The sequence below is a fragment of the Bombus affinis genome, chromosome 7 (assembly GCF_024516045.1).
Source record: "Bombus affinis isolate iyBomAffi1 chromosome 7, iyBomAffi1.2, whole genome shotgun sequence".
In the NCBI taxonomy this organism is placed as follows: Eukaryota; Metazoa; Arthropoda; class Insecta; order Hymenoptera; family Apidae; genus Bombus; species Bombus affinis.
In genome coordinates, this window is record NC_066350.1 from 4651846 (window position 1) to 4675196 (window position 23351).

The 23351-nt window shown below is 29.2% G+C and overlaps 1 protein-coding gene across 9 annotated transcripts in view; it reads right to left on the minus strand.

Moving 5' to 3' along the window:
* Positions 1-1466: 1466 nt before the first annotated feature.
* Positions 1467-23351, minus strand: part of LOC126918661 (uncharacterized) — a 35440-nt gene continuing 13555 nt past the window's right edge. For 2 of the 9 annotated variants that reach the window (XM_050726801.1, XM_050726799.1), the window contains exons 11-16: positions 21145-21477; positions 18185-18221; positions 16127-16269; positions 6932-7366; positions 5525-5998; positions 1467-5371 (exon numbers count right to left, since the gene is read on the minus strand). In XM_050726801.1, coding sequence (XP_050582758.1) covers positions 5300-5371; positions 5525-5998; positions 6932-7366; positions 16127-16269; positions 18185-18221; positions 21145-21477 — 1494 coding nt within the window. In that variant the 3' untranslated portion in view covers positions 1467-5299. Of the gene's footprint in view, positions 5372-5524; positions 5999-6931; positions 7367-9059; positions 10232-16126; positions 16270-18184; positions 18222-21144; positions 21478-23351 lie in introns of those variants that run through there. The other 7 variants (XM_050726804.1, XM_050726800.1, XM_050726802.1 and 4 more) reach the window with 7 other exon arrangements.

Here is a 23351-nt window from a genome sequence, read left to right on the forward strand (position 1 = left end):
ATCGTATAAATAATCTTTTCGATTGAATAATTACAATTTAGGATTAAAAATATAAAAGAAGCAACTGTTATAAATATTACGTATGTATTATAATAATGATATTAATGAAATATTATTTATTATTAAGTAATAAACATTCCAAAGTACATTAATGTTGTTAGGAAATATTATTTGTTATTTTCGAATTGGTACATTATGCGTAATGAACTTTTTTCAACCATCTTATATGTATCTATCTCGTATAAATCAAATAACATTCAACGTGCGAACAATGTGAGTTTTTACTGAACGAAGCAATAATTAACATCTTTTTTAATTCATGTATTTCTAATATGTATCGCTATTCTGTTCACTGTATTAGATCTAAAGTGATTTCCATTTATTTAAAATATCTATATTATGCAGATATTCAGTAAAATCCTTGTGAAGCAAAAGCAACAATGATTTCTGAACGATAATATTGTGTCAATAAATAAATGTAAATTATCTTGCATTAAATAGATTATAAACAGCAGCATTAATCGTCTGCGATCAAAAATAGTATTTCTTGGGAAACGTATCGAGTGGATTTATATTATACAAAATGTATTTGCGTATATTTGTAAGTTCTTTCTAACTTTTTGAATGCAATTCCAAAAAGTGTAAAACACTTTAACTGAGATACGAAATATATAAATAACCACATATTAATAATCAAAGCCAGATTTGTTATCGTACATAGGATTGTATAATTTCGAAATAAACATACAAATATAAAATTATTATTTATATAATATGTCCACTATGAATGCACAGTTGAACTTAAATCGAAGTTCTCGACGACAATAAACGATTCTGCGAAAATATTCTCCATTAAAAGTAATTTATATAAAAATAAAATATATATTATTTGTAGGAATTATTATTATTACTAATTTTATTTTAAAGGCGTTTCTTCTCTAAAAAATAAATTTCAAAAAGCTTTTACATTTATCCTTGTTTTCGATTAATCGTAAATTATCATGAATTCATGTGTTTACGTTCGATATAAAATAAGGAATTGAAAAAAAGCGCAATGCGAAATTTAATATATTTTTTACGATTGAAATCGCGCGTTTCCGAGAAAACGGATAATTATGTATGTATATATCTTGTCCGAAACGCGCAATTTCAATTGTTAAAAAAAGATATGAAATTTCGCATTGCGTTTTTTCACAGACGCACGTACGTGCGCGCGCGCGCACACACATAATATGTATATATACATATATATGTGTATATTATATGTGTGATATAAGAAATATAAACTATATCAGTTTACTGTAAAGTGTACATTGGTGTATGTGGATTTATCATTATAGACTTTTGCTTTAACAAATGAAACATATCTCCTGACGGAAATGATGACAGTAATTTTGAAGAATCTTTATAGAGCTGAATTATAAGGTATTAGACAAAATGGAAGAAATCAACTTTTTATACCAGTATACTGTTTGATAGAATTGTATTTCTTGATAGAGACATATACTTAAATTTAAATAAATTTTAACAAATTTACACAAAACTGTTGCATTATATGTATATAAGCATTTTTATTTGATTTATTAAATTTTTATGCGTTGAGAAACATAATCTCTTTGGTTGCAGCAATGTTCCTATAACTATCTTTAAAAATGTGCTGTATTTTTGTGTGCATTCGACAATATTGAATTGAATTTTTAAATTAAAACGTTGTTTGTTATTCATTTGAAATAGTGTTTCAACGAAAAACTGTCAAATCATTCTATTAGAATTAAGATGGTAGAATTTTCCACTCAGATCCGTTACACAAGCATGCGCATATTTTTATTTACTAAAACATAACTTTTGTATATGTAATAAAACATAAAAAAGTTCAATTCCAGGGCATTATAAATGGCACTGATTAAATGCAGACAAAATAAAATTAGTATAAACTACATTTTTGTACATATTATTTGATATTACAACAAACCGGTTTATATAGGATTTGCAAAATCATATAATTCTTTAAGCGGCGAAATTATTATCCGTTTCAATTACTTTCTCTCACATTCACCCTTTCCTTTGTAATCGCTTTTCTTTTTGATTTCCTTTCTACGCTTGAAAGATGTTCTATCGTGAATTTCTTTTTTTGTTCATGATAAAACAAAGATTCGATAAATAATAAAATGTATTCTATAACATAGATACTTCAAGGTTGCATCATTTTGTAAAATATATAGATTTTTACGTGTATCATCTTTGGGATACACAGAATAGCTATGCAACAAAGTAAGATTGCTTCAATCATTTTTTAAATATTTTGTTATGCAAAAGTATATTATCGAAAATTATGAATATAGTGCTGTATAATTATTGCAATTCAAATAATTATGAAGAGGAGAAAACAAAAAGAGAAGAGAAAACATTAATATGGTAAAAAATTTGGAAGAATTCTTTTTGCGAGAAGTACGTAATTTTGCACTTAACTTACACTAATCAAAAGGAAATTTAATCGAGAATTTTATTAATAGTATGCAAAAAATGTCGCAGTTGATGTATTTCTTATATTATGAATTTATTAAACGATGGCATATTATTTAGAAAGTCTCTTTTTGAAGCAAATATTAGGTTTTAATCAATCTTGAGGTACCTATATACATACATGAATTATTTTAATTTCTCAATATCTTAATAATAGAAATGCAAATAAAAGGATCTGAAAGTAGTACTAGATGCAAAAATGAAGAAAACACAATCCTATTGTACAACAGAAAAAAGAAGACATTTTCCTTGAGATAATAAAAATATAAAAACAAAAAAATAACGAGGAATCTCTATCATGAATTCGGTATTGTTGTTTACATAAAGAAAAAAAGTAATTTAAACTTTTTTTTTCGTAATTTCACTTGTAATCTTTTACAAATATTAAGCTTGATATTCTATGAAAGTTTATTTAGAAGACAGAAATTATTATGAATTGAAATTTGATATGCGCAAAAAGGAAAATTATTATTACGTACATATCATGATAAATAGTTAAGAAAATCATGCGATCTGACATATCATATTTAATATAGTTATTTAATGTACTTTGGCATTGAAATTTTATCAAACTTTCATTAGAAATCTTAAGATTTGCATATCGCGTATCTGTCGGTAGTTGGAGTAGAAAGTTTCCAGCAAAAGATTGATGGAAATCGATGGGTGCTGATGCGCGGTATTTACATAGAAGAGAACTCCTCTCCATGTTAATATTATTTAGTTACCATTTGTAAATGTTAGTAATTTTTCAGTCGTAATATTACATAAAATCGAGATTAAAACGTCTTTTTCTTTTAAGTTAATTTGTATTCGATAAGTAAAGAGTATCTTCTAAATAGTTTAATAAGATCATGTTTCAATCGTGATAACTGTAAATGCTTGTATAATTAATGAGATTGCTCTCGCTTGATTACATTAATTGTGAAAAAATGATGGAGTAATATTGCACCATGTAAGTCGGTTACGACTGACGACATTAAAATATCATCATCCATCAGTAATAAAAATAAATGCGTTCATTTTTACGCAATATGTTACATTGATGTTGTTGTGTTACACAGATGTTGTTTTGTTGATCATATATTTACTTCAATAGCAATTCATAGATTGTTATGTTCAATTGTTAAACGAAATCTTAAACTTAAAATTTAGAAGTAAAATTCGAAAAATAATTATTCATATTTTCTGTATTATGGTATCGATACACAGAAAAATATTTTTCTATTTCCTGGCGTGAAATTTTGTTGTTGAAGTTTTTTTATTTTACAATAATTATCAAAGCGTAAGTAAATTTAAATTTAGAATACAATATTATGGAAAGACACCTTGTTAAAGTATATTTAGCGTTATAATGTTCGGTATAATATTTTTAACAGAGAAAGAAATACAGAATTTTCGATAATACATCTCGATGCTCATACAACGTTGAATATTAAATTTCTTTCTATGTATCAATAATACTTGGCATTAGTAATTCGATTTGATCAAAGTAATTGTTAACAACAAACAAAAGTATTCCTTTATCGAAGAAGATATAGTTCTAAAAAAGGTCACTGTAAACAAAAATTTTGTTGATGTGATGAAATGTTATACGGAGTACTCTTCAGTATAACTACCGTGATATTTATCGCGACACGTCGTATTCGAAACATTATGTAGTAGACAGTAGATCTTAATATTAGTAAAAATTAAAAAACTAAAGGAATTGCAACTCGCGGATAGAAAAGATTAAATAAACAATGTCATTTAACATGAAGCCAACAAAATATATGAAGGCCCTTCCAGAAACATACTCCGTCGTTAACTATGTAATGTACAGAGAGTTCCAGCCCTGCTCTAAACGGTGGTAAAGAGCTTTGTGCTATGTATAATCGTGTGCACTGCATATTTCGCTTTTCTTATCGCGCATGGAATGCGATTCTCGATGCTGATTTCGCAACATATATCATTTCTGTATTCATTGTGTTTGAATACATGGAATTTAATTATTCAATTTTTTGTCTTCCTCTCTGTATTTGTTTCGCAAAGAGAGCTTCTCTAAATATAAATGTCAATCTACTTATCATTTCCTTTTTGTAATAAATTATGTTCTCATAAATATACATTACAAATGTATTATTTAGTAAAGACTTGTTGGAAACAAATATACACAATGAATGAATATACAAATTTATATACATATAAAGTCCAAGCAACACAATTATTGCTTTTTACTTCAAAAGTTGCTTACATTGCAGTCTTTGAAAATAAATATACAATAACACTTTTTCCACATATATGGTAAATAATCTTCCCAATACATAAAATATTCCACTATTTTGTAAGGTGATAGAAAATAAAAACATATTAGACAATGGTGAGGAAGAATCGATGAAAATTCATCAAACGTATTTTCGGTTTGCAACAATTAGTTGTAGTTTCAGCATCTGGATATTATTTTTTAATAGTTGTACGAATACTAGACTGGAAAACAGACATAGAGAATCTCATTCATAAATAAAATGTTTATGTATATATTATGTATATATATATATTTTTTTTTTGCTTTATGTAAATATTCAATATATTAATATTTGTCGCAACGTGTTTACGTAAATTTTGTTGCTTTGCTAAGCAGGAGCTGGTGAGAATATACGAATAGAATTTCACAAGAATCGAAACACAAAGCAATTTGCGTAGAATAAATCTGTACAGAGAGTAGAGTATTGAATAATATGGTAGTGGATGGCGGATGTATTGTCTGTTCACTACGCATATCAGCCAGGCAATCAAACGCTTATATGTACACTGGAGATTCCTGGCCAGTTAGTAGCCTAAACATCGATGTGGGCATCGTTTTCATTAATATCTGAAATAAAATACAATTGGTAAGAAGCGTATTACAATAACAATTATTTTAAATACAAATGTAACTTCCAATATATTGCAATAACTTGCAAGTTATGAAACTGAATGTCTTTGAGGATAGGAGTAAATTAAAAAAGAGAAAGGTGATACATACTTCGCCGACGGATGTGGCAAGAAGATTGACGATCTTCTCGTGGGGCACGGCGACGACGCTTTGATTGTTAATTTCGATAATCCTATGACCCACTCGAACACCTCCTCTTTCAGCGATACCGCCTCTTAGTAGACTACATATTACTCCATTCTGTACACTAAATCCTAACTGATACTTTGTGTCAGGTCTTTTGATTTTGACCTCGACTACTGGCGCACACGGAACGACAGTTAGCTTGACGACTGTCTGATTTTTTGAATTCTTGATGTAAGTCTGACAAGTGGAGAGAGGCAAGCCAACTAATGAAACACCATTGATGGCTATTATCTGATCACCAATATTTAATTGTCCGCAACGAGCAGCCGCTCCAGCTGGTGCCAAATTTGCAATTACAACTGTCGGTAGCATAGAACCCCATCCAGATTCAACAATTACTACACCTAAAATTTCGCCTTTCGCTTTTGGTACCACGACCTGTAAATGTTCAATGATATAAATTTGTTAATCTCAATCAAAAAATCATAAGTAATTACTATTTTACTTAGCCTCTTTAATGAATAGTCTTTTATGAAATGATAAGCATGATCTATCTAAACGTTAATTTCAACTTGAAAATTATTTTTCATGCATAAATTGGACGGAGAACCCACGCAGGGTTTTATAAGAAAACTGATCTCTGCCAATACTTTTGTTCGTCATTACATATATTAGGTCAATTAATAAGTTCGTGCCTCTTATTATTTTGCTATTTAGAAACATTTAGTTTCGATATCATTCGCATTTTCTTTAAATGTCAATGAATAGTTCGATCTAAGTTTGAAGACTTTAAATACTTCTTGAGTTAATAAACTTTGTCAATAAACTTGACAAAGAGTGAATGCAAAGATAAAAAAGTGGCAATGGCAAAAGTTGCCCACGTTTTACACTTTTTTCATTTTCTTTAAATTCTGATCCAGCTACAGAATAATTATTCATCTATATCGACACAATAATTCTTCAGAAATTCTGCTGACCAAGATTAACTGTAACGGATGAACAAATTTGACCATTGCCATTTCTCATCTATACACTTATTTTTTTCAACTTTCCTATCACATTTGCCATAATAACATTTTTGTTCCCTGAGAGATGCTCTGAAATGTTCTGATACTCAAAAATGGCTACATTTTAACTCTTCTTTCCGAATAGGTACAATCAGGAAACTATCTCGCGCGAGAGAAAATATTTTCTATAAAAGGCGCAAATATTATTCGTAGTATTGTTCATACAGTTCGTTGCTGTATTTCCTTTATGATATTGGACGACATTAACAGATCAGAAATTACGCTCGCGTCAGAGTGGTTTTTGATAGTTTATTAGACAGAATGTACTATTAGATTATATATAGTATAGAAATTAATGAATTACCTCTTTTTGCATTTCCTTTTTGGCAAACATTTGTAGTTCGTCACCGAATATTTCTTGAGAATTGAGTACTTCCTGATAATCCATTTCTTTTACGAAACTATGATCTTCTATTCCATTTGCTTTAAGGAATTCCATGTAAGCAACTTGAAATGCTTGTCCGATGCTTTGTGCAATAAATCGGGCTTCTTCGCTTTCAAACACATGACAAATCATCTTTGGAGTTCTGTTGATTTTCGGCGCCTCTTCCATTTCGTGTGGTACAAATCGTCTTCGTGCCATTAGCACCACTACATCACCAATATCTGCTATGTAAGATATTGTTCTTAACGCGTGATCCATCATGATTTCTTTTAGATCCGTATTCAAAACCATGATCTTTTCCGTCGAGATGAACAAATCAACTTCTGTACTTGGTTGAGTTTCGCCATCCGGTGCCTGTACGTACAAATTTTTATTTCTTTATACTTGAATGGCATATTTTACGTCGACGTAATAGATTCAATGACAACAATTACGAATTTCTAAGCTGAATCAACTATAAGTATTTATGTGGTAACCTTTTGAAATTAAAACGAAGAAATTCAAACAAGAATAGTATGAAAGTATTATACAATTGTACAACTGATTACTAGGGTAGATGCAGCAAAATGAATATGAAAATGAGGGAATTCGACGATTCTAACTCTTACTTTTTATATTACGCTACTACCTACACTATCAATAGCTTTTTTCTTTATAAACAGATAAACCTTTAATTTTTATTTAAAGGGAATATATGTATGTAACTACTGATAATATCTGTTTTTAAACCGACTGTTTGAAAAAGTTTTTCATAAAGGCAGTTATCAAATGTAATTATAAATGAAATTAAAAAGCGCGCTGTAGTTCTGGATTTGTTGGTCTAAAGATGTCTTCTATTCTATAAAATTGCAAGTATTATTAGTAAAATAAATTTATTAACGTGCTTTCGAGTATTATGTATATTTTTCAATATGTATTTTGCATCACATATATCGTCAACGAATTTTTGATGAATATTTTCAAAAATATTTACATAAAAAGCAAAAATTGTGAGATGGAACACTAGTTATCTTGTCCTTTTTATCTCAATATCAATTTATTAGCAAACCAAATAATTTAAAGCTTATCGTAAAAGCATCGTTATCAATGACATTGTCGTCGAATTCATTAAAAATCGTGTAGAGTAAAAATACCAAATGGAAGTCCCTACTTTCAACTACCTACATATTTTCTTTCATCTTGTATCTTTGTTACACATGAAAAAGATATTCAATTAAAATGGTATTGTAAAAGATACGTACCAATGCCTATCACGAAGAAGCAGCATGTAGAATAAAATAAAGGAAGCAATTAATTAATTAATTGAGATTAACAATATTATACAGTAAAGAACAGTAAGAAAAGATGCTGTAAGTTTACTATATATCATGTTTAAATTTAATGCAAGGAATGATGCACAATATTGAAAATGCGATTGTTAGTAAGTTTGGTGAAACAGAATTCACGTCCATATGTATTTTTTCTACACTAATAAACTTGAAATTCGAAACTTCCGTAAACCTGAGAGTTTAATAAGAAAACCTAATCAAATATGTGTGTCACGTATAATTGTGAAAAACATTATACATTTAAAGTACAATTCGTTTAAATAATCACGTCTAGTTACACCCGTTTTCATTGACAACGAGTAAATCTAGATAGTTTTCATTTAAAACAATTAAACAATTATTAATCTATCGAAGAAAAATATTTTTCTCTCACGTTATCTTTGAAATATTATAATTATCTTATCCTTCTATCTTATTAATACGTATAAATGTTTACTTTCTTGTTCGTTTCTGCTTTAAGTACTGATTTTGAGTGTTTTCAACTTGTACGAAACTGTTACTTGATAACATATCAGTTAGTGTTGTGAGACGGTAATAATCATTGAATTTTACTTCAATTGTAACGTAAATTTGATAAGAGAAAAGTGGCTCTTTAAGAGAATACGTAATATAGTAGATAAATAAGTAATAAAAACATAGAATTATTAGAAATTGGAAGCTACATTTTAATAGCGTCTCTAGCGGCGATCAAACGGTCGTAAAACATTTTGCTTAATCCGAACATTCGCTAACGTTGAAATCTACATCAGCATCGAAATTTGCTTATTAACCAGGACAATATACGGATTCCTGCACCAATTACTGGTCCTATACAGGCGAGCTATACGCGCAAGACCTGATTATTCTTCCTTTCACGTTCTTTCGTGCGATTGGTTCCTCGCGATAAACATTGTTTTTCATTTCTTTTTACGGAAGGAAGCGTCTCTTAGAAAACACTGTAATTTGATCAAGCAATAGTTTCATTACTTTTGAAAATAGTCAGTGTCTGGCAAAAGGTGTCTAACATTATCGATGTTGCGAGATGTTGCCATTCTTGTACATATCCTAAAAGGTATCGTCACACATTTTTGTTACAATCGACGAGAAAAAAGACGATGTCAGATATGTCAAAAGCTTGCGTACGCCTGACAGATTATCGTGGTATATCTTTCTGTGGAATAATGTCTTTTATTAAGTAAATTATTTTTTGCATCTTCTATTTATTACTTTATCTTGTTAACTGCAGCATTCACTACAAAGCATTTGCCGTGTAATACTACGAGCTATCTAAGAGTTTTCACTCTTCAATACCTAATTTGCTATTTAAAGCGCTAAAATTCTTTCCTTAAAACGAGGATATATTTATTAGAGTATCGGACGAATAATTAGATTTGAGGGATTCAAGAACTAAGGTAAGTAATATGTACGTAAAATTTGTGTACTCGTTGTCAGTGAAAGAAAGCGAAGGTGTAATGTAAAGAGAAACGAGAAATAAAAAAAGCAATCTGTTGCAGGTAGGAGAGTCGAACATAACAACGATTATAGAATAGAATATAATGATACATCTAAGGGTTGGAGGGCGGACCTTGATCTTAGTCACAGCCTCCCGCACTATGTGGTTGTTAAGGCGCTTACGTCTCCCTTCCTCTTCAACTTCAACCGATCCGAGAAAGTGAAGCCTGAAAACGGTGGTGGGCTCCATAGAGCCACTGATCGGGGCCAGTTTTGGTTGGAGCCCCACAGTCTGCGACTCGGACTGGCCCCCACCAGATGCGTTCCCTATGAGTTCTTCACTCGAGTCGCATTCATCTTCCTCGAAGCTTCCTTGCGATGCAACGCTGCACCGACCAAACCCTTGCTGCCCCCCATAGTTTAACAGCGTAGCCTGCATACCCGTAGTCATTGGCCCCTCCTTCCGTAACGATAAACAAAACAAATGCTCTTGCTAGTCACATTACCACGCACCACCGACACCACGAGCAAACGCGGACAATTTTTTCGTCTTTTCATTTCCCACTTTTATTATTATTATTTTTTTTTTTTTTTGCTTTTCCTCTACAATGCATTTACATTTCTCAAATTTACTGTCGTTCTACTCTCTTCTCTATCGTACATTCTTCACCATGGTAAATACAGAACTAAACTCGATTCGGAGCAAAGAAAATTCATTACGTTTGATCTTAATCGGCTTGTTATTTTCCTTTTACCGAATACGTACATAAATACATTAATACACGATCGGTATTATATTTGTTCTATTTCGCGTTTTGGTTGGAGCAAGTGTGTTACGGAATAACTTGACGTTTGCTAAATATTAACTTTCAAGTATCGGTATGATGGAAATCACACACAGATCAGATCGAAATTCGTGTGAAGCGTTTGAAGTATAAGCCAACAAACTGTACAGAACCACTGAATTGTATACGATAGAAGCTGGTACTGTATCATGCTTCGAGATGTTGGCACTCATCATCTCACACAGAGAATGTCCTATCGTTGTTCAAATTTAGGACATCGTGCAGATCTGTACAGATCTATACATTTTTATGATTCTTAAGAAACATTTAAACATTTAACAAATTTAATAATATTAATTTTCATCGAGTTTCTAGGTGTAAAATCATAAATGAGTTACGAATCATTTCCTGATATATTATGATAATATATCTTGAAATCAAATTATTTACAAATTCTTTGATTATATGGCACTTTATAAATATCAATTGTAAAAATAAACCGTTTGCAAGAATTATAGAAATATTAACAGTTCATAATTATTAATAATATTTTAAAACTAAGTCTTGAAACAAGTTCATCTTTTAACGACACATTTATTTTAAGACGCCGTGTGTTTCTAATATTTATATCCTCCGTTTCAGATTCGAAAATAACGCAGATATATTGAAATACATATATCGCGTTCTTAATAGAAATGACGTTACTTGGAAAATCCATCTTACGAGTATGCCTCTTCTTGTTGATAAGTTGATTATCAGAATAACGTGTTATTATGTTCAGAAACTTAGTTTCTTGAATCTTCGAGTTGTGTCACTTTCGAAGTTAGAGTGTGATACGTGCAATATTCTTTCTTTCTTCAAAAAGTATCTAAAATTACCTTACATATGTACGTGTTACAATGAAATATAATAAAATATTAGCTTCGTTTTATCAAGGCCGACTTTTACTTTTTATTATATTTTTTTGTGCGCTACAGATACTGCCGAGTATAAAGAATTTCAAAGGCAAATTGAAATTAAAGTGTGACATTCTTATTTCGGAATTAACGTATCAGTTCATACGCTAATGTGAAGCACATAAGTCCATCGATATTAATGTACTTTATACATTTTTTCCCCTTCTATACTGTGATTTATGTTACACGAAATTTTTATAATACACGATCGTGCAGAAAGAGACATAGTGTTGCGTACAATCTACGAAGCAAAGTAGGGCAGACAACTATATATACACAAGAAAGTAATCGTAAAGGAGCCGAATAAATATGCCTCTTTTTCATGAATAATACCAATATATTTAAAATACATTGTCCGAATCTTCCAAGCATGTAAATACATGCATAGTGCGTTAATTTTTACCAATGTAATCATACAACGATTTTATTGTGCTTTGGTTTGCAAAAGCCATAATCTTATTTTTAAATCTTATTGTATTAATTTATCACTGGTATATACATGGCATAGTTAACAAAAGCAACGTTTTCATTTGTTTATATCTATAGATATATGCTTGTATTTGGTATTTTATCCAGCTCCTATCCGAGACAGATAAACACAGAGAAACATCAAAATCACATAAAAAAAGTGAACGATAGGTAGGTGGTGGTGGTGGCAGTAACATGAGGAAGGGGTGACTATTAGAGAACATTCGGACTTTTTTACGTAGTGATCAATTTTAATGCAGATCAATTCCCAAATTAGTCTTGTGTACAATCAAACTATGTCTTAGTATTCGAATATTTCCTAAAAAAATTCATTTACAGAATGATTAAACAATACTGTGTGATTATGTATATAAAAATGCTTAGGTGAAAATGCGAAGAATTTTGAAAATTATATAAATAAGAAGCAATAGTTCACGTAGAAGTTGTCTAATAATGTGAAAATCATTTTATAATATCTAATTTGATAATTAAATGTCACTTCAGTACATTGTAATATTTTTGCTAATTTATTTATTAGTAGAATATTTGACATAATACTTTTATACAAACGGTATTGAGCAATCGTGTTATCACTATTATAGCATAGTATGTTACACGTTAAGACTAATTTCTGAAAAATATAAAAATTCCGAACAGATTGTTTGGGTGATCATTCTGCACGTAAAACATTATAAATAGGAACATAGATCCCGATATGTACTTATGTACTTACAGTTTAAAGTTTCCTTGCAATTCGAAATTTTACTGTTGTTATTGGAAAGTCTTAAGTTTAATATTACAACTCAGTTTTGAGAAATACAAGTTATTTTTTATTCCAAATGACTTTCCAAACGAACAGACAAAAATTTTCATACTTTATACTTTTATATTGTAGTAAATTATCCTGTATAATTTTAACAATAAATTATGCAATTAAAAGACATTATATTTTTATACATAGATAGAAATATCATCTTACAACGTGGTGTAAACCATGCTATTATAATTATCGTGTAAATTTAAATTACTTTCCTCTTTTAAATATTAATTATCTCTCTTAAGTTTAAAGTTTTTTAAGAATCTCGACCAAAAGTTTAATTCAAGATATTAATTATATTTTACTTTAATTTATATATTTACATCGATATTCGCATTTTTTGAGATAGCATCAATCTGTTTGATTCGAAACTGCTTATTAAATATTTTATGTAAAATTTATACGTTAGCTAATATAATATCTAAATAACATACGATGCGTAAAATTGTTCTCTTATACTCAATTAGTAATATTTTGCATAGAAATTTTATCGAGAAATTAAATCTTTTATCTTTTTTAAAGTTTTATCATTTTATGTAACTTTTCTAGAATATTGTAATTAGAAAATTATTCGAATACTAAACGATTGAATTACAAAGGTATATGATAATGTATAAAATAGTTCGGTGTAAAGATGGAACAAAACACTAATTCATCAGAAGAGACGTGATCAAAGCATGTGTGTAGAAAAAGCACAGTCAAATGCTAATAATGTAAGTCTTTTCTTATACCGAGTGAAACATGAGTTTATGAAAAATACATAGAGAAAATTCAAAATTACCGTACCTTTTCTTTCTTAAAAACAACGTATCTGCTTGGTATTATAATAAAATACAAAAAATATATCGTATTTAAATAGAGCATTAAGAATCCACAACACGATCAATTCTTTTTACCAATTGATAATTCATCTTACTGTTACTTCTAAATTATTAACATTCTACATTAAAATGTTGATTCTTATTAGCGATGTTTCATTTCATGTTAAATATTTTAAAATTCTCAGCATATCGAATCACGTGTTTTTTTTTTTTTTTTTAATCAGAATTTAAACAAGGCAATCTTTTTAATATTTTAAATTCAAAGTTTCGTTTAATATATGAGGTTGTTCGAAATTATTATTTCTATTTTATATTAGATTTAATTCGATTGTTGTTAATTTTAAACAGTCGTATCCGATAATTCAATTAAGTAAAATGTTGGCAATCAACGTGTTGCTGATTCAGAAATTATTTATTTGGTGTACATTAGTCAATGATTTCTTAATGTTATATTACCAGAAATTACATTTACATAATATAGGATTAGAAATCAATAAAACAAGAATTGTGTTGAAATTCTGAGGAAAGGTTAACTTCGAATATAATCCTTCGTTTTCGCGATATTCCTAACTTGTGGGAAAAACTCTCAGGTTTAACCGAAGTATCTTAGCAAAAACTTTAATTTATTTTGTTTGAACATACTTTTATACTAGGCTATTTATCAGCTAAAATTTAATAAAATACATATAAATTTTTATAATACATATTTTTTATGACATTCTATATTGCATTTTATTGTACATGCAAGGACGCGTCAGTGCATTATATTACTGTAATACACATAAATCGCATATACATACATCTTATAGAGCTACCGAAAAGATATTACACTTCTATAAGTATTCGACATAAATTATTTTAAACAATAGTTTTCTTGATATATCTCATATAAATCACCGTAATATTTAACAGCTTGCATATATTGCACAGATAACGCAATAGGTATAAACGAACATATATTATGTATGTATATGTAATAACTATCTACAGGTATAAATAAAAAATACTGTGAAGAACAAATAAAAGATATTTGATTATTCAAATTATTGAAATTTTAATCCTATCTGAAGATAAGATTATCTAAAGATAAGATCTGAAGATCCTATTGAATTCAATGTAATATATTCTTTATAGAGTGTTTGATAAATGGAAAGTTCCAAGATTAAATAATAAAAACATCAAATATCAAAATGACTCCTCGTACATTGAAATTAATATTGATTAAGGAGGGAATGAGATATTTAAGTAAATTCGTACGATGTACTATTATGTTCAGATGTTTCTGCCATTGATCTTATAATTATTTTATACATATATGCACGCATTAAACCTCGAAGTAAAAGTTAGATACAATTAATATCTTAAGAACATACTTTTTATATTATTTATCGAGAGCTATATTGATATTAAAAGAGTAAAAATTGAATGCGTGTCTTATACAATGAATGATCGAAACTCAATAATTAATTATGCACATTAATATTCTATTAAAGTACGAATCATTTTGTTTTCACGATCGAGAAATTTCACGTTTATCAAACACAAATCTTCTATAAGTAGGAGTTATTTTTCCCTTCTTGTAATATTTCCACAACATAAACCATTGTTCGTATATACAAACATATCTATATTAACAAAAAAAAAAAAAAAAAAGAAATGAACAAAAAAGGAATGCTTACGATAGCAGCAGGTCTTTACCTATGAATTATGAAGTTTCGAAGGAACTAAAGATCTGCCATGCATTTACCGAATGAATTGTGCAAACGATACAAATATGTCTAATAGTGGACAATCTACCCTTACTTCGCAGTGTTGCAATCGTTTATAATAATGTTATAAGTAACGCGCGATAAATGCGAGAGTTATGAAAATTATACGTGATCTCTACCGCGCACATAGAGCGTAAATGAGTGCATGTAACGTTTAACTTGACATTAGATATCCTAACATATTTAAATATGTTGCTAATTATAAATACATATGGTTATGATCAGATAACCGTATAGAATAGGACTCGGCGATAGGTTTCATTAAAATAAAATATATAAGAAAATTCCACATCAAATTAATTACGTTTTCTGATTTTACTTTTTCATCGTTTGTAATTTTTAAGTAAATTGCGTGTAGAATTTTTCCGGCATCCTAAATACAAAAATACATGTCATATTCTTTGCTCTTTCTTATGCAAGTTACACATTCTATATCCTACCGTATCTTGTTCCATACATTTTAATTATTTCTTAATTTCTTATTTTTGAAAGGAATGTTAATAAGGATGCTGTAGTTGAATGCACAGTGTAATTTTCGTATTAAATAAGTCGTAAAATATCGCTTGGTAAATTACTGTTTCCGCAAATCAGATTAATTTAACGTGGAATAATTATCAAATCCTATGATATCAAAGAAGTAAAAATATAATTTTGAAGGAGGGAAACGAAAGAAGTAAGTCGTAAGGTAAAGAGCGTATGCGTAAAATGCAAACATATAATAAGAAAATGATAAGCGTACCTTTATCCTAGACACAGCTTCCTCTGCCTGACACATACGAGTCGACTTGGTAGGTTCTCCTTCGCAGACGAGTTGAGTAGATCCGAGGTATCTGGCTCGGAACAATACTCCTTCGATCAAAACTGAAGAATCGTTGAGAAGAGCTGAAACGTTCAAAGAAACGTACCATTTAGACTTCTCACGCGATTTCTTCTTGTTCAAATTGCCGAACACCAAAGAATAATCAAACGATGACTGAACAAGTCTAATTGAAGACGCGCGTATTGCAACAGGAACGCTTCCCATCAAGGTTTCATAATTTTTTAAATTGTCTGTTAACGTTATATCCATATCTCTTGTTAACCAACTGTTTGCTTGATGTCGTTTTCTGATCTTTTTTAGTCTTCTTACAAAATTACCAATTCTTTCTTGTTTCGTAATTAAGTATCAAAATGGTTCTGTATGCGTTAAAAGTTTTGGTAGAGCAAGCAAGTATAGTACAATTTTGATGTTTTTCATAGTTCTTTAACATATTCCGATAATGAATACGTTCTCTGGTTGATTTATTTAATTTATTATCTCTTTAAATTCAACGACTAATGTCAGGTATGGAAAATTGGTATCTGTTTGAGTATATGTTTCATATATGGATATTTATTCGTATCACATAAATCTTTAAATTATAATTATCAATTATATTTAATTAAAACAATATAATTTCCTTTCTTAGCACTTCTTATTCTCAATATTTCGTATACTCCATAGTTGATATCTTGTAATAGTTCTTCACTAGTTTCAATAGATCTAGGCTTGATCCGAAGTTTCCAATGTTGTATAACTAATATACATATACAATTCAGTTACGTAATAAATAGATAAAATGATTCCACTGAAATAGACATTCTTAATTTTTACTTTTTTCTAACAAATCTAACATCTAAATAGATTATAAGTACATCACAGAAGTTCATTTCATACAGTACTGATCAACTTCCATAAATATTCTCGGAAAAGGAATTAGATCAAATATTTATCAGCCGATCGGATATTATCAAGCTATCTGTCATCTTATCAAAGGGTTTAAAGAGATACAAATTCATGCCTTCCAAACATGCAGTGATGTTAATGTTTATAAATCAGTTAGATAGTTCGCTTGCTACAGCAAAACTGTTACGTAAATTGAAAGCAATGTTGTTACTTAAGTTATTCATTAATAATCTTATTTAGTATTATTAGTAATCTTATTCTTATTTCTTCCAAATTTATAGAAACAGCAAAATTGCAAACATAATTCTTACAGTCTTCAATCATCAATGTAAAATCAAAAGTTGCGTTATATCAGTTAAGTAAAATGAAGAACAATTTTGATTAACTTTCCACAGTTAACTGATTATATTGCAAGTTCCAAGTTTGAAAGAATTATAAATTTTACTTTAAAATACTTACCGAGTATATCCAACAGGAATGCAGCAAATGAAAGACACATTTTATACATTTATTAGTATGTACATAATTTGAAAATAAATAGTTAAAATAATCAAAATAATAGAGTTAGGAATATTCTTTAGAGCTTGTTTTGAATCGACTATAGATTAAAATCATAAAAGTAACATTATCTATAGCGCCATATAAACTTTAATATTATTGCAGAGGATTAAATAAGCATTAATTAAGCTTTTTTGCTTTTTTAATCTATATCATGCATCAAATAAGATAAAAACAATTAATTTCATACACCTTTAACTTATGAAGTTTTCTAACATAGCAATGTTATCTTAATTTTCTAAAATATTTGTGATAAGCGATCTTTTTTCTGATTTACAAATATTTAACATAAAATTTTAAAAATAATTTACAAAAAGTGCACACACATACATAGTATCACTATATTTCTGTACTATTTACAGCCAGAAAAATATATCACATGATATTAACTAACATTCTTCAGTGAGTGATAAAAATTATTGTTATATCACTTATTACAAATATTACAAAATTATTACAAAAAGCAATACTAAATAATGAAGTAACATGTACTTTGTATGTATTCGCAAAAAGTATAGAAATAGTTTTCATTACCTTCTTTATTTCTGCTTTTCTTCTTCTCTTCTTTTTCCTATTAAACATAAAAATATTTGCAATTACTTCACTACTAAAACAAGCGAAAATTCATCATACAATATTATGAATACGTGCTTTTGCAAATTATATTTTGTACCACTTATCAAAGCTTCATTCATGCAATAGTTTTTCAAATCTAATTGTCTCGATAAATAAGTTTTGAAGAAATATTTATTGCATCTAATGTATAGTTAAATAAATTTTGAAAGACCTTAACACGAACCATGAATCTCCTTTTATAAAATTAATAATTAAATTAAACTGTATGGATTAAAAAATACTGTATGGTTGTATATACTTTTTATTTCATTGCTTCTGTATTGTCTAGCTATCTTAATATTGCAATATTGTTTTAAGATTGTAATATTTTTCCAAATGCAATCTTAAGAAAAAAAAGAAAAATAAAAGACTGAAAAATGAAAAATAAGGTAATTACTTTTTTTTAATAAAACCGTACTTAAAGATTACCGTTACCATCTGGCTCTACTTTATTTGCATTATAAAAATAACGAAAACTGTTTTGAATTTGTTAATATGCATGCACTTGTGACGTACTATGTAACTATTTATCACTACTTCGTGTTTACATAGTTTGTAAATTGCATTGATATGTATCTCTTTAGATTAGTATATTATACAATTCATATTTAATCACCGAAAAGGAAGAAAAGATGGAAATTATATATGAGGGGTTCAGAAGCAAACCAGTACAAGTCCATTAGCATTGAAACCGAAATAAAGAAAGTTTTTACAATTTATATGGTTATAGATATAAATATTAAAAAAGAGAGATTCTAATAAAGATGCAAAAAGCGATTTTTATTATAAGATGACATACGAATAAGCTTAACCGTAAGAGAAAGAAAAGGAAACGCCATGTTTTTTAATAGAAATCAGATTAAATCAAAGAATTGTGACATGTCAAATATTTGTCCAGATTATCACTTTCGAAGCCACTGGCATCAAAGTTCATTTGATTTGCCTTTGATATGAATGAAATTTTGATATGAATTTTTTCATTTATTGTGGGCAAGATTCGATAAAACCTATGGAGTATAACGTATCAGATCAAACATGTGTTTCTTTTTAATTTCTTTCGTCAGTCGATATTCTGGACTTCGGATGCAATGTGGCTTTTCTCATAAAATCTCATAAAATAGAAGATCATTCTGCAAACTTTCTTTACAACAAATTTTGTTAATTATTTAGAAAGCTGCCGCCACATTGAATTTCTATAACTTTTTAATATGTCGTTAAGGGCACGATTCTAAGCAATTTTTTTCTGTATATGTAACCGCCACTCGATCTCAGTTTTCGAAATATTCGCAGAACCTGTCGGTATCGTTACAGTGAATATAATTGGGCACCCGTAGCAATGTGCGTTAGTTTGTTTGCGGACCGCCTCGCTGGGTCGGATTTAAAAGGCTAACGAAAGCCTAAATCTTATCTTTTGTTTATACGTAGTATATATAAACGAAGGTTGAACGAGGTTAAGTATTCCATGGATCTTTCGTATTACAGCTTCGTGCACAACAGCATATTAAAAATGATTACCCTTAATGGTCAACGTTAGGTTCGAGTTAGTCTTTAAGATTTGGTCGCCGCGTTATGACTAATATAATTTGGGTAATAATAACAGAATTATAATTCATACTAAGCTTTATATTTTATTGATATTATCCCGTCGGAACAAATCTTCGAACACATTTCTTGCAGCTTCGCGTATGCAGTTGTGAATAATTATTTCGATTCGTGAAGTATGGTACAAAACAACGAGATTAATGGTTGATGGATGTAGACTATGTCACAGGTATACCCACATAGGTAGAACTCACTGTAGTGGTAGCGACAGTTTTTTGCAAATACTAAAAGAGTCCAGCGGTAACATGCAGAGGGAAAAGTTGTTTAAAATTTCTACAATATTTTAAAAAATCATCGAAATCTAGGACAGCATTCCTAAGTAATTATTATCAGGCCCACTATCAGGAGAAAGATAATTTTCTGATAACAAAAAGTGCGTATTTTCATTTTTTGTCTCTCATGTTGAAATTATTCTCTAAATAACAAATAACAAAGCGTAAACTTAACGCGACTTTAAAGTGACTTACATTGATCGTCCGCTGAATAATTTTGACCTGTAACTCAGTGGTCGACATAAGTACCGAAATCTATTGTATATCTACATATAGAAGTAGCTACTTTATCAATTGGAATATTTTAATAATAAAATAGTTTTTGGACTATGTAACTCATTTTCGGGGAAAGTTGGACTTGCACTGATTGATTTCTGAATCCTCCATAGAATGGTCTCTATGTATGTAGTGGAAGAAATAGCAAATGATGTTATTGATTAGGAGGATTGTACTAAGATTACAAATAAATGCAATCAGTTACTCTAAAACTCGAAATTTTCAGAACTCAAATATAAGGTATAAATATAGATAGAAAACTCCCAAAAGCATTATAATTTTATAGAACACTTATTTTCGAAATTAATAAAATAAAAAACAAATCCTTTTGAAAAACATTCATGAGAAATTATTAATTATTTTATGAATATCAAAATATGATATACAATTGTAACAGAGAAATCTACCTTTAATTTTTATTTATTTAATAATAATAATTTAACTTAATTAATAGTTTAATTAATAATATTTGATAATATTTAATTAATAATTATTTGATAATTATTTAATTTTTAAATAATGAAAGATTTTTTTTTTTAACAAATAATGAATAACATGAGGATTGTAGTAAATATATCAATTGGTATTTGTTGTTTGTTGTTATTTAACTGAATATGTTACTTGCACTAATGGTAATAATAAATAAATAGAAAAGAGAGTAGTAGCAGTATGATTAGTAGCAGCCATAATAAAAGAAGATAGGTTGATGAAATGTAATTGAAGGGGCACCTTTTTCACCTTGTTGCTGGATTCCTTGAGACTCTGAGGGGACGAGGGAGAATTTTTGGCTGGAGTCTTCTGTGGACTTGTTGAAGGTTGTGAGGGAGTAGTAACATCACAATCGGAAGGCGGAGCTTGAATAACGGAAACTACTGGAGGAGGTGAAATAGAGGCAGAAGCGGAAGTGGATACACAGGCTGAGGTTGAAGCTAAGGGTTCCGAAGGTGCTAGCGGGCTTTCTACCGGAACGACACTCAGGCTTTTCGGGGGAGTTTGCTTAGGAGTTGGCACTTTTCCACTCATCGGTGGTAACATTGTCCTAGTCTTAGGCTTCCTCCACCCCTATGTAACACCAATTATATTTATTATGTTAGTCTGTTTACCCTTAAGATAATACCCCTACACAGATCATGCACTACCTAAGGCATATTTTTTATTTTCTTTAATCCTTTATTTAGTTTAACGTATTTTGAATAAATTAATCTTTATGCATTATAATATGTTTCTTCGCAGAATACACGAGAAGGGGGCGATAAAGATCGAGAAGCTGTGAAATAAATTAAAATATTTTCCGTGTAAAAATAACGGTTAATTTTACCTCAACAATTTTTTCTAATCGTAAATAGTATCTTATTCGGTTAAATGATATTTTATTGTTATTAAATTTATTTATTGTTAAATAACATTATTTTATAATTAATGAACTTTACTGAACTTCTCTTAGATATTGCGGAATATTTTAAAAATATTTTCTGTATTACTAAATAAAGGATTAAGACCATTGAACAATTATATGTTATCATATCATCAAATAAGTTGTATAATATGAGAATTATTAATCATTAACGAATAAAAGAGTTTTGTTGTTGATATATATAGGATATTTGAAACTGATTTGTCATGATCACAGCATTTTTCTACACCCTGAATCCTCAATGTAACCTTGACCTTGACGTTAAAGATCAAATTTCTTTGTTGCATCATATTCTACTTATCGTGAAGACGAAAGGTATCCAAGGAACCGTGGTTCGCAACTCGATAGTTCTCTTGAAAAAAAAAAAGATATGTTGAAGTTCCATTAATTTTAAAACTTGCTTTGCAATATGCTTATGCACAATTGGCAGTTAAATACAGGAAAAGTAGCATTTATCGTCACATATGGATATCCCAAATCCACTATTATAAATTCGATATCTTCTTTTTTCTTCTTTCTCGTTAATTAGCCTTTCTTATTTCCGAAGTCGCATTTCTACATTCCGACTAAATTTCTCCCCAAGATCACGCACTGACTTTGACGATAAAAAAATTGTTGAATCGATCGATGATGCTGCTCCATCTCACACTAGCCAACCGGTGCATCAATTTTCTTATCATCTAAAGTCAGGGCGTAATCTAGGAGAAAAATTGATTTGGAATGTAGAAATACGAGTCCGGGGCTGCGAGAGAGAAGAAAGAGAAATATGGAATTTATAATAGTGGATCTGGAGTGCCTACGTATGACAATAGATGCTACTTTTCCTGCAGCTGACTGTACAATGTAAGCAAATTACAAATAAAGTGAATTTAAAAATTAATGGAACTTTAACATTTTTTCCCCAAGAGAACTATTGAGTTACGATTTACGATTCTTTGGATACTTTTTGTCCTCACGATGAATAAAATACGATGCAACAAAAAAAATGTTGACCTTTAATATCAACAAGGTCATGGTCAATTTTGCGGCTATTTTTTTGCAGATCTTTGACAATTCAGAGGCGTAGAATAACACTGTGATGCTCGTGACAAATAAGTTTCAAATACCCTGTACATAATTATTTACTAATAAAATACTGAATCAACAGATACCTTCTAACATAGAGTATCGATAATAATAATTTGTACATAAATATATTTGCGTGGTTATATATGAAAAGTAATATTTTTAATACAAAGTATTTTGTTAATTGTATAATCCGAATTATAAATGGCAATAATAAAAAAAACTTCACTGAATAAATGATAAATATCGATAAGTTTTTAATTTTCATTATTAAAGGTTGAAATTATTAAAAATCTTTGACAGAACCTGGTTCAACATTTGTAAGGACCATATTCTAAATTGCTGTAAATGTTTTTTTAATAAATATTTAGAATAATAAAAATCAACAGTAATTTTTAAATACTTATTATTTTAAAAAAATAAAGTTAACACGATAACATAAGAAGATAACTGTAAT